The sequence below is a fragment of the Peromyscus californicus genome, unplaced genomic scaffold, assembly GCF_007827085.1.
Source record: "Peromyscus californicus insignis strain IS unplaced genomic scaffold, ASM782708v3 Scaffold_13__1_contigs__length_99412109, whole genome shotgun sequence".
Classification (NCBI taxonomy): domain Eukaryota; kingdom Metazoa; phylum Chordata; class Mammalia; order Rodentia; family Cricetidae; genus Peromyscus; species Peromyscus californicus.
The window spans coordinates 61768036-61781411 of record NW_026294424.1 but is presented as its reverse complement, the minus strand read 5'-3'; the positions used below and the strand labels follow the sequence as shown (position 1 = coordinate 61781411).

The 13376-nt window shown below is 42.6% G+C and overlaps 1 protein-coding gene across 4 annotated transcripts in view; it reads left to right on the top strand.

Annotated features, from left to right (window-relative positions):
* The window catches only part of Atp8a1 (ATPase phospholipid transporting 8A1), a 231457-nt gene that overhangs the window by 131491 nt on the left and 86590 nt on the right, over positions 1 to 13376 (top strand). For all 4 annotated transcript variants that reach the window (XM_052735065.1, XM_052735066.1, XM_052735064.1 and 1 more), the window contains 2 exons: positions 4754 to 4892; positions 11314 to 11378. In XM_052735065.1, coding sequence (XP_052591025.1) covers positions 4754 to 4892; positions 11314 to 11378 — 204 coding nt within the window. The remainder of the gene's footprint in view (positions 1 to 4753; positions 4893 to 11313; positions 11379 to 13376) is intronic.

Here is a 13376-nt window from a genome sequence, read left to right as displayed (position 1 = left end):
CATGAATGTTAAAAGGCCCTTATCAAGCCACCATAGAAAATTTAAAATTTGAACCCAGCTCCATCTTTATCCTCGAGGGGATATGAGCCATAATGACGTAACTGCAAATACCCTAAAGTAAATGCAGGAGCAGATAGAACCACTGTGTGCACGTTGGGACACAGCTGCAGTGATACTGCTTCGCCGACGCTGAGCCGCTCTGCCTCTTCTCCTTGACCTCAGTGATAATTAGTCATCAGGGTATGACAGATTTCAAATCTGCTTCCTACTAGAGATAATAAAATAATACTGTCTTCCTTTAAAAAAAAAAAGCTGTACCTTCTCATTTTCTGTGACATATACTAAGTGTCACACATCAGTTGTGTCCGATAGCTATTCAGGGGACTTGGAACATACTGAAAAGAACGTGGTCTCCATGGTAGTAGTATTTTGGAACATTTGGGTTTCAATTTTGTCTTGTTTGTTGCTTCGTGAACATGCCCAGTGCTCACTTTCGATGCCATTGGCATGCAAAGATAAATAACGTGATCCTACATTTCAGCAAGCCTACCAGAGTCCCACAAACACCAGATTTAAACACAGGTTGAGTGTCCCTTGTGTGACATGCTCGGGACCAAAAGTGTTTCCGAGTTGTTGGGCTTTTGTTGTTGTTGTTTTGGTTTGGGTTGTGTTGGGTTGGGTTTTTTCCCCCAGATTTGGGACTTTGTCTACATAATGAGATTCTTTGGGAATGGGACCCAAATCTAAACATGGAATTCATTTTTCTCATATACCCCTCACTCACATGTCTGAAGGTGATTTTATATTGCGATTGTCCACATCTTGTTGTGCCTACATTTTGACTGCCACCTGTTACCTGAGGTCATGTATAGAATTTCCCACTTGTGGCATCTTGTTGGTACTCAAACACACAGATTTTGTGCCATTTCAGATTTCAGATTTTTCCATTATAAGTATTCAATCTGTATGATAAGTGAAAACATGTAAAAGTTAGCTGAATTCTGAGCAGAAAGCTCAAAGAAGCAGTAACTTTGAATTTGGCTTCATTGTGTAAGTCAGGTATCACTAGAGAAGGGACTGAGGGAGGAGGTGGGCCTATATGTATAAACATACTATGCAAACACCTTTCATATACTTGGCCCCCTGTGTGTCCCTTGTGGAAGAGGCTATTGGCAGGCTAATGTAGCACTGGTTCCCACCCATCCTTCTGTCTTGACAGATCCACTATGGAGGCTAAGAAAACTAAATACATAATTAGTGACAGCCCTATAACATAGCCCAGCCAACTAGCCTTGTTTGGAAATGTGCTGAAATATGTAGAAACAGTTCTGTTTTCCAAATGAGAAACAGATATACTTGCTGTTGACTCCTTGTTCCTGCCTTCAGAATAACCATTTTAGTTGTGCCCAGGACAACCACTCTGAGGTATTAGGAGAATTGAATGTGGAGTTGAATGTGAAGATATGGCTGAGTTCCCAGACACTACCTACCACCAGCCTACTTATGTAAGGGAAACCAAACCATCTCCTAAGTCATTGCTAGAGTTTTCTATTGCAGCTAAAGGCACCCCCAGCTGATGCAGTCATAAACTACATACAAATGTAGCATGTGCTCACTTCATGTCTTACTTGAGTCTTGGTAATTCTTGAGATGTTTGCCTTTATTGTTGCATAATAATCAAACCTGTCTTAATTTTTGCATTTGTTACGATAATCTGTGTTCAGGAAACTTTGCTGTTGTACTTGTTTTGAAACACCATAAGCTGAATAAATGTGTGTGTTCTCATGGCTCCATCAGCCAGCCATTCCTCCATCTCCCTCCCTCTCCATGGGACTTGTTCTCTGAGCTTCAATATTTAAAGTAGATTCACTCTACTGTCACTTCAAAGTATTTAAGCAAAAGGAAGGGTTGAGTGTCTCTCATTTGAAATCAAAAGCTGGAGACTATTAAACTAAGCAAGGAAAGTCTACCTAAATCAAGAAAGACTAAAGGTTTGTCTTTTTTCACCAACTAGCCAAGCTGTGACTATCATTCTTAAAGGGTGTTAAAGTCTAGTTCCAATGAACACAAGAATGATACAAAAGTAAAACAATATACTGATGCTGATGTGGAGAACGTCTTTGTGGTTTGTTAGGAGATCAAACCAGCTAAAACATTCCTATGAGCCAAAGCCTAATTCAGAGCAAGCTCTTGGCACCGGTGGTTCAGTGATGGATTTCTCACACTTCAAAGCAAGCTCTTGGCACCGGTGGTTCAGTGATGGATTTCTCACACTCCAAAGCAAGCTCTTGACCTCTTCAGTTCTGTGAAAGCAAATAGAGATGAGGATGCTGCAGAGCAGGGTTCAAAGGCAACAGGTTGGCTCCACTACTTTAAATGAAGAATCCATCTCCAGACATGGAAGTTCAAGGTCAACCAGTCAGTGCTGATGCACAAGCTGCAACAGGATATCCAGAAGGTCTAGCTCAAATAGGTGATGAAGACGTCTATATTAGCAAACGGACTTTCAGTAAAGATCAAACAGGCTTCTAATTAGAAAAAGACGGCACCCAAAACATTCATAGCTAGAGAGGAGAAATCATTGCCTGTCGTCTAAGGGACAAATTGGGACAATTACAGTGGATGACTAAGGTAAACCGGTGCTCATTTGCCATTCTGAAAGTCTTTGGGCCTTGAAGGGTTATACTGTAGTGAATCTACTCTGTCTGTGTTCTGTATATGGAACAACAAAGCCTAGGTGACGTATCTGTTTATAACATGATGTGCTGAACATTTGATACCCATTACTGAGACAAGCAGCTTGGGGAAAAAAATAATTTAAAATATTATTACTCATTGACAACGCACCTGGTCAGCCAATGATTTTAACAGACTTATAAACATAGGAAGATTAATGTTTTCATGGCTGCCAGCACGACACTCACTGTGCAGCCCACAAATCAAGGAGTAAGCTCAACCTTTAAGGCTTAATACTTAAATACTTTCTGTGACGGATATAGGTAAAATAGTGATTCTCTGATAGATCTGGGTAAATTGAAAGCCTTTTGGAAGCAAGTCACCATCTGAGACACCACTGTGATTCATTGGATGAAGTGAAAATAATAACACATTAAAGGATCATGGAAAAGGGTGATCCTGCCCTCAGAGATTACTCTCAGGGATTCAAGACTTCCGGGAAGGGAGTAACGGCATATGGCAGGCATAGCAAAAGAGCGAAAGACTGCAAATGAATTTCTATAGTCATGTGATAAAACTTTAACGGACAAGCAAAAAAACAAGACAAACACACAAAAAAGTGCTTTCTTACTGTGGAATCTATTGCCAAGGAGGATGCTATGAAAATTGTTGAAGTGACAACAAAAGAGTTAGAATGTTCCAGAAATTTGGTTGGGAAGGCAGTGGCAAGTTTTGAGATGTTCCAACTTTGAAAAAGTTCTGCTGTGGATAAAAGACTGTCAAACAGCATTGCATGCTGCAGAGAAAACAGTTCATGGAAGGAATAGCCCATGTGGGAGATTCCCTTGTCTTATTTTAATTGGCAAGCCTCCTCAGCTGACATGTCAGGAGCTATCAACATCAAGGCAAGATGCTTCACTGGCAAAAACAATCTGACTCCCGAAGGCTCAGGTGACCATTAACATTTTTTAGCAACAATAAAGTATTTTGAATTAAAATACTTGCATTGTTCTTTCATACATGATGGTATTACACACGAAAGGGGCTATAGTGTAGTATGAGCATAAGGTATTCTTACTGAAAAAAACAAAAAGTTCATGTGACTTGCTTCATTAGGCTTCTTGCTGTGTTGTTATCTTAGTTAGGCTTTCTGTTGCTGTGAAGAGACACCATGGCCACAGCAACTCTTATAAAGGAAGAACATTTCATTGAGGTGGCTTACATTTTCAAAAGTGTCTCCATTATCATCATGGTGCAACATGGTGGTGTGCAGGCTGGCATGAGGAGTAGCCGAGTGTCCTACATCTTGACTTGCAGACAATAGGAAGTGGTCTGTCTCACTAGGTGTGACTTGACCATATGTGAGCCCTCAAAGTCCGCCTCCACAGTGACACACTTCCTCCAACAAGACCACGCCTCCTAACAGTGCCACTCCCTTTGGGGGCCATTTACTTTCAAACCACCACAATTGTGGGGTTCCAGAACCAAACTCAAAGCATGAGGTATGCCTCTATTGATTATATTCAGTCTTATGTGAAAGATCATGCCCTATACACTAGCGCCCTGTGATGATCTCATCTTCCAGCATGCAAGTCTAAACTGTTTGCTTAGAGACTCATGCTGTTGCTCATCATGTTGTTCCCACCTCATCATGTTTAGTTCTGTTGTGTGTGCATTTCCTGACACTGCCTCAAAGTGAAATGTAATCTCTTTTTAAACAGGTCAAGGTGGTTTCTCCCTGATTTGTGTCCAGTAACCACCTACTCTTTTTCAGCTGACTTTTTAATGCCCCTTGATTATAGGGTAGGGGAGAGATTTTGGGTTTGTTTTTATTTTATGAATCAGAACCTTACTTTAGAAAGAGTTAAGGTAAATCAGCTTCAGGAAGTCTCATTCTCAGCCAAAATAATTGGATTAAAGTCAAGGATCCTTAAGAAAGAAAACAGCAGGATGGTTGGGATTTATGTCCAAGTCCATGAGTTACCTTTGTCTCTGATTTTAACATTTTTCAGCTTTTGTCCTTACCCAGTCAAGTAGTTTTCCCTTTCAAATTTTTAACACTTTTTTTTTTTTCCAGAATCTTCAGCTACTTGGAGCTACAGCCATTGAGGATAAATTACAAGACCAAGTACCCGAAACCATAGAGACGCTAATGAAAGCTGACATCAAAATATGGATCCTTACTGGGGACAAGCAAGAAACTGCCATTAATATTGGTAATTCATCCCACTTAAATTTTAAGTCCTGATACTCTCTAACAGGCCAAAGTGTTTTAATAAGATAAATTAAAGATGTGTTAAAACTGTGAGGCTGGGGACACTAAGGACAAGGGCTTTCATCTGAGCATGAGATAGTTAATCTGAACAGATTCAAGAGGGGGGACAGAGCTGTAGGAAAAACAATAAAGCCAGTCTCAGTAGGCTCTGCCCCCCTTGCAAGAAGCCCCACCCTCCAACCTGGAGCAGGTACATGACATCACTGCCCTTTCCCTTAGTGAACTTCTCAACTTTATGTGTCTCCTTATATCTAATGTGCTTAATTCTAGCAGACTGAAATGTGTGAAAGGATAACTTCTGAGAAAACCTCTTCCTATTCTAGAAAGAAGATTGTCTCAGACTGTCCCAACAGTGGTGTTCTGGCTAGTTTCTTGTCAGCTTGACACAAGCTAGAGTTATCTGGGAAGGAGAATGTTGTGGAATATTTGTTTAACTATGTAAAGATGTGTTGCTGCTTTTCCTTGCCTACCTAAGGCACCCAATTGCTAAAGCCGAATGGCCAATAGCAAGGGAGGAGGTATAGGCAGGACTTCCAGGCAGAGAGTAAGTAGGAGGAAGAATTCAGGCTCGAAGAGAAGAAAAAAGAGAGATGCCAGGGAGACACCAGAGGCCAGACAGACAGACATAGAGGAAGCAGGAAAGTAGGACATACTAAATGAAAGAAAGGTAAAAAGCCCTGAGGCAAAATTTAGTTGAATAAAGACAGGTTAAATTAAGTTAAAAGAGCTAGTGGGACAAGCCTAAGCTGAGCATTCTTAAGTCTCTGTCTTTATTTGGGAGCTGGTTGGCGGTCCAAGGAAAAAATTCTAACTACAGAGGAATGTTGGTTGAGAAGATGCCTCCATCAGTTTGCCTGTAGACAAGGCTGTAGGGCATTTTCTTGATGAATGATTGATGTGGGAGAGCCTAGCCCACTGGAGATGCCACCACCCCTGGCCCATAGTCCTAAATGATATAAGAAAGCAGACTGAGCAAGCCATGGGGAACAAGCCTGTCAGCAATGTTCCTCCACAGCTTCTGCTTCAGGTCCTGCCTCCAGGTTCCTGCCCTGACTTTCTTTGATGATGGACTGCAGTATAGAACTGAAAGGTGAAATAAACCCTTTCCTCCCCAAGTTGCTGTTGGTCAAGGTGTTTATCACAGCACCGGGAACTTAACTCAGACAGATGGCAAGAAAAGTAGACACTGTAGACCAAGATATCTCGACTAGGGACTAGAGGCATCCCTGTGCCTCAGCCACTCAACTGAGCCACCCTTCTGAGGAAGAAACTTGCTTTCTACTTCTGCTTTCTCACCTGCTGAAATAAGCCTTGACACCTTGCTTGCTACACCTGTCCCCGAGTGTGAATTCTTCTGGGACACAAGAGCTGAGATCGCTGCTTGTAGTTGGGATCAGAGAGAACACGGGAGGAGGCAACCTCTCCTCATCCACAACAAGATATTTTAAGACTTGATATTTCAAGACTCTAAACGTGTGATGTGATTAGGCTCACCTCTTTGTTTACTCATGGCCCCAATGCCCTCTTTAAAGTTGCAGAGTTTTGTGTCCAGCCAAACTAGCTCATATGACCACACATGTCCTCTCAGACCCTGCATCTTGCTGGCTGGACATTCTATTCATCAGTGGCACATGAATGTAACGTTTCTTCAGTTGTCTTCAAGAGTCTAGAATTGGACCAATGACCTGTTTATGTGCCAGATCTGCTTGCTATGGCCAGAAGGTGTTTCTAACACCTAGCTATCAGTTGGCTTTCACCCTACGGGCAGTTCCCAAATCTTGCAAAGTCTTTGTGTTAGTCCTCTCAAGGTGCTATAATAGAGTATCACGGGCTAGGTGGCTTAAATAACAAAATTGCATTTCTCACATTTTTTGGAAAGTAGAAATCTGAAATTTGAGGCCATACATGACTTTTCAGACCATAGCAGGCCACATCTTCATTTAACTTTAATTACCTCCTTAAAGGCCCCTTATCCATATGCAGGCCATAGTGGGGAAGAGTCAAGGCCTCAGCATATACATTTGAAGATGGGAGAGATTCACTGTGATTTATAATACAAGTCTCACAAAGAAGAAAGTATTTGGTGTTGTTCAAAACCTGTAATACTGGGGCTGGAAAGACGGCTCAGTGGTTAAGAGCACCAACTGCTCTTCCAGAGGTCCTCAGTTCAATTCCCAGCAACCACATGGTGTCTCACAACCACTTGTAATGAGATCTGGTGCCCTCTTCTGGCCTGCAGGGACACATGTAGGCAGAATACTGTATACATAATAAATAAATAAATCTTTTTAAAAAATAAAACAAAAATAAATAAAACCTGTAATACTAATAATATGGAAAAGGAAGAATTGTTATTTTCCCAGGGTCAGTAACCATGGATGGATAGCCCAAACACTGTAAGAAATAGATTCACTTCTATATTGAACAAATATAGCCCAAAGCTGAACATTCATGTTATACATAGCATGGAACCACACTTTTAGAAGGTCATTGCTAGGGTCTGTTAATCTCAAGAACATTTAGTGAATAGTCCATTTAGAAGTTTTAACAGTCAGCCTAAATTGTCCTTGGAGTATAAAAACTATACCATAAATGTATAGTAAATTTGTGTTAGGGTTCTCTAGAGGAACAGAACTTGTAGAATATATATATATTTCTCTGCCACTTCTCTGATTTTATATATATGTGTGTGTGATATAATGAATATATATTCATTTTATATATATATATTCATTCTACAAGTTTTGTTCCTCTAGATATATAGATACAGATAGATAGATAGATAGATAGATAGATAGATAGATAGATAGATAGATAGATAGATATGGAATTTATTAGAATGGCTTACAGGCTGTGGTCCAGCTAGTCCAACAATGGCTGTCTACCAATGGAGACTCCAAGAATCCAGTAGTTGTTCAGTCCACAAAACTGGATGTTTCAGCTGATCTTCAGTACATCCCAGAATCCCAAAGAAGTAGGCTCTAATGCCAGTGAAGGAGTGAACTTGCTAGCAAGGGTGAAAGCAAGCATGCAAAAGCTACCTTCCTCCATGTCCTTCATCTAAGCTGCCAACAGACAGTGTGGCCAAGATTAAAGGTGGATCTTCCTACCTCAGAAGATCCATATTGAGCATGGATCTTCCCACTTCAAATGATTTAATCAAGGAAAAAAAAATCCCTCAAAGGTGTACCCAACTGCTTGGGTTTTGGTTAATTCCAGATGTAGTCAAGTTGACAACCAGAAATAGCCATCACAAGGCCTGTGTAATTAATAGAGATTTGATTTATTGATTTTTAGGTTAGCATACAAGCAATGTGTTTTATTGTGGCTTCTCATACTTACATGTCTTCCTTTGTTCTCAGCTGTTCCTCTGCCCTCCTGTGCCTCCTGCCCCCTCTGCTGGTTCCCTCCTTCCGCCAGATAGTATGCCCAGTCTACTTTCTTATCACAAGGGTCCATTACTCTCTTTCCCCCTTCTCAAGACTACTTCCTCGCTTCTCATGACCCCTTTCTAGTTTCATGACCTACACACACACACACACACACACACACACACACACACACACACACACTTTCAAGTCATAAAAGAGAAAACCCTCTGTAGTATTTATTTTTCTGAGTCGGATTTCTAGTTCCATACATTTTTTCTTACAAAAGTGACATTTAAACTGTAAAGCTATTGGGCCCTGATTGTTCCCAGAAAATGATAGAGAGGGTTCATTCATCCAGGCAATGGCCATTGTGTCTATATTGTGACTACAGTACTAGGTTCCAGTTAAGTGCAATAAAAGGTAGGGGACAGAAGAAACCAAATATCTGTCTTGGGAGCTGAAGTAAGGGAATGGACAACTAATTAGAAAAGTGCAAAGCTGTCGTGGGATATTTTGATCGCACTCTGACATTCCTGAGACTGCCAATAACGTTTACCTTGAATCAAAGGGCGGAGTTAACTACGAGCTGACCGGAATTAGCCATAGAGGTTTTGGAGGACACAGGGTATAGAGACATACACAGGAAGTAGCAGGGAGGGGCTTAGAAAGATTCATGGCCCTTTTGGATTGAGGAAGGAGAGAAAGGAGGTTACTGGTCGCTTCTCTGCTGCTTCTCTGATCAGTCAGAATTTTACCCCGATATCTGACTCTTGAGTTTTATTTAATACTAGAACAATATAGATAATCACTACACAGAGCATTTTAGAAAGCAATGATTACTATCTTTAAAAAATGTCAAGGGGCTAGGGAAAGGACTGTGTCAGTGCTTGCCCCACAAGAACCCACATAAAACAGCCAGTGTATGTTTGTAATCCCAGTGACAGGTGGGCGGGCACAGACTCAGCCTGGCCTGCTGGGTGAGCTCCAAACCAGTGACGGACTCCGTCTCAACAAAAGAAGGTAGACGGCACTTGAGGAATGGCACTCAGATTCAGCCTCTGGCCCCACATACATGTGCATACATGTGCACACGTGCGCGCGCGCACACACACGCACACACACACACAATGTCGTATGGTATAGGGCATTGCACAGAGGGAAATCAGGAAGGACTCATGCAGAAGGTGACCTTTGAGGACAGACCTGAGAGGAGGAATTTGCTGTAGGTGACAAGGCAGCAGCTGTCGTCTGTTGCAGAGAGAGCGTGTAGGAGCCAGACAGGATGGCAGCGCCAGGCCTTGAAGAGCCTCCGGGTTTGCTCTTAGTGTCCAGGGAGCACACGGGATGCTACTCCAGAGGGAAAGGCGTGATGCGTTTCCTGTGGACACAGACTGTGTGCCACAGTGACAGCGGTGACATGGAAGCAGAGTAGCCAGTGAGAACGCTGCCACGTTCGTCCAGGGGCGTGTAACGGTGGCTTCCACCGAATGGTAGTGGTGAGAGGGGGCTCGTTTCCCAAATGTTTTTTTTTAACTTCTTTTATTGAAAACAGAATTTTGCTCACACGATAGATCCTGATTGCAGTTTCCCTTCCGTCTACTCCTCCCAGTTCCTCCCTACCTGCTCTCCCATCTGGATCCAGCCCCTTTCTGTCTCTCATTAGAAAACAATCAGCCTTCTGGGGATGATGATAAAATAAGATAAAGGAAGAAACTAACACATTGGAATAGGGCAAAACAAACAGAAGGAAAAGAGCCCAAGAGAGGGCGCAAAAAATAGACAGAGAAGCAGAGACCCGCCCCTTCGCACACTCAGGAAACCCATGAAAACACTAAACTGGAAGCTATAATATATACATAAAGGACCTGTAGGATAAAAAGAGAGAGAGAAAAAAAAATATATATATATATATAAAATAAAAATAACATTAAAAACATGCTTAATCCCTGACATGACACTATGCAAGTTCCCCCCCCCCCCCCCCCGGAGAAAACTAAAGTTTTATTACAAGCAGCTACCAATTGGAGCTGGTTTCTGGGTTAAAGATGGGGGCCGGTGTCCACCTCTCCTTTCAACTCTAGGACAGGTATAGGCCCTGTGCAGGCTGTCTCAGTCTCTGTGAGTTCGCACGGCACACATAGATCCTGTTGATTTAGAGGGCCTGGTTTCCTTGGTGTCCTCCATCCCCTCTGGCTTTTACACTCTTTCTACCTCCTCTTCCCCAGGGTTCCCTGAGCCCTGAGCGAAGGGATTTAGCGGAGGCCTCCCATTTGGAGCTGAGTGTTCCAAGGTCTCTCCTCTGCATAATGTCTGGCTGTGCGTCTCTGTATTGGTTCCCATCTGCTAAGGGAGGAGGCTTCTCTGATGATGGCTGAGTAAGGCACTGGGATTACAGAGACATTGAGTGTCAATGATGCTGTTATCGTTTTTGTTAGTGTGAGATGAGCCAGGTAGGGTTGCCTGTGTTTCTTCAACTATATCAACTGTATCAAGCCAATAGAATAGGCAGACATGGATTTAATACAGAAGTGCCTTTGTCATGGAGGAAATACAACAAAGTAAGAGAAAGAAGGGCAAGAAAATGATGCCACAACCATCCAGGACAGGGAGATAGTGGGGGCCAGCAGGTCCGAGAGAACCACCCACCCTCCTGAACCTCTCTCTGCAAATATCCACTGGCCAGCCTTTACTCTCCATATCGGCCACCACAAAGGATACAATGCATATGCTTGGCTGCTTTCAGGACGTGGAGACACTAAACGCAATTGTTCCCTATTGTTTACCAAGGAGGCTACAAATGATGTCCTTCCCTCATACCCCTCCTAATGGGCAACAAGAATATTTCATTTTTAACTTCCTATTGGTCTGGAAAACAGCCGATACCCTTCCCTGTCCATGAGAGTCCTCTTCCGGTGTTTGATCATTCCATTGCTTTCCAGCTTCGCTTCTTTCCGGAAAAACTAACGGTGCCTATTTCTTGTGTGTCCCTAGGACACTCCTGTAGACTTCTGAAGAAGAACATGGGAATGATCGTTATAAATGAAGGCTCTCTTGATGTAAGTGACTATGTTCTTCATCTCCTTCCCTTTTCTGTATCAGATATCTGTGGAAACACTTCATTGGTGTGAGGTTAAAAGATAATGTTGTATACTCTATTACCGTCATTCTGCGTTAACTCTGCGTACAGCTCTGAACAGCATAAACGTAAACTCACTCACACTTTACACACATGTTAGCTAAAAGAAATTGCTCTCTGATTTCCTTAGTGTTAGAAGACAGAAAAGTTGCTTCACAAAAAACCTGGGTCAGTGGGTTGCTGATGGGCTGCGGCTCATTCATATAGAATCTCGCATTTAGTGTATTAAGCCTTTTATATCTGCTTTAGCTTCTGATGTTAATACATATTTCTGTTTTACAGACTTTTTGAAAGTTGGGCTAAGCTGATACAAAATAACCATGCATGCTATAAAAGGGCTCTTATTGTTTGTTTTTGTAAGTTTTTTTTTCTTTTCGATGCCCTAACTACTAGGATGAAATGTTTAGCAGACTAATATGTAGGGCGACTGACCCGCAAATCCTTTAAAGCAAGGTGGCTTACCTTGACTCTGCAAATCTCCACTGTAATTTAAGGTGGAAGACAAAAGAGGGGAGGTGATGATTTCACACCTGCTTAAAATAGTCATGATGACGCAAGCAGCAGAGAGGAGCATTGGTGATCAGGGATTTGGGGGAAGCTGCAAGGCCGTCCGTCCGTCTGTGTTGAGAGATGGTGAAGAAGTCATTGGGGAGAGTGCTCAGAAGTTGGCTGTGGGACAGAAATTCTCTGTAAGATGACCTGATTGCAAATGTTTTAATTCCTCATCCTCAAACCCTGATACTTGTTCCTTTTCTTGTGAGATCTTTAAACAGCCTGTGGTGGTGTGTAGTTTTGCAGCAGTACCATCATGGCTCTGCATCTTACACCCTTCTGAGGTCTCCCCACCCCCGTGTCTATTCGCTTTGGGTTGCCAAAGCCAAGATAGTATCCCGTGAACAATGACCAAGTCAGCCCTGCCCTCCAAAGGCTGACACATAAGAAGTGAAGTACAGGCCCCCGAATAACAGCACAAAACAGATGCGTAGGTGACAAAGCTGTCTGCAGTGGGGCTTCCGGGACATGTTAGGATGTATTCATAAAAATAATAGTTAATCTGGTAGAGGTGAGTCATTGAGTGAGGAAGAAGACTGAAGCAGAAGGTCCTGGCAGTGAAGATCAAGGCATACTTGGAGAATGGAAAAGGGAACCATAAGTCTATAACTTGTTGAAGAGTGTTGTTGGAGTAAGTAGATGCATGTGTGTGGATTTTCAGTTCCAGGGAACAGTACAGATCGTAGAAAGGGGACCATCTTTGTTTGTATCTAAATTTTATCTTACCGCTTGTGTCTTTATCCGGAGAGCTCTTCTATCACTGACGGATGTTTCTCCATGTGCAAACTCTAATTGGGTTTTTGTTTTTGTTGCTGTTTACATTTCTTCATTTGTTGAATGTGTGTGCACACACGTGCCATGGCATGGATGTGGAGGTCAGAGGGCAGCTTTCAAGAGTCAGTACTGCCCTTCCACCACCTGGGTTCCAGGGATCGAACTCAGGTCAGCAGGCTGGGGCAGCAAGTGCTCTTCCGCACCGAGCCTTCTCACTAGTCCATACTCCTTACTGCTAAAAACAAATGATACCGTTAAGAGCTCTTGCAGAGGACCCAGGTTCAGTTCCAGCACCCACATGGTAGTTTACAGCCATCCCTAACTCCAGTTCCTGAGGATTCCATGCCTCGCATGCATGGAGGGAAAATACTTACGTGCATAAAACAAACAAACCGGAAAACAAACTTTAAGGAAATCATCCCACACACTCTGCACACTGCTTTTTGCGTTTTATGTGTTGCCTTTCTGCAGTTGCTATGTGTTAGCCAATGTTTACATGTCTGTGTGATGCACGTGGGAAGCCACTTATTTCTTTGCTGTGACATGGTACCGGCAAGGCACCTAGAAAGAAGTGACAGAGTTAGAACGCCGG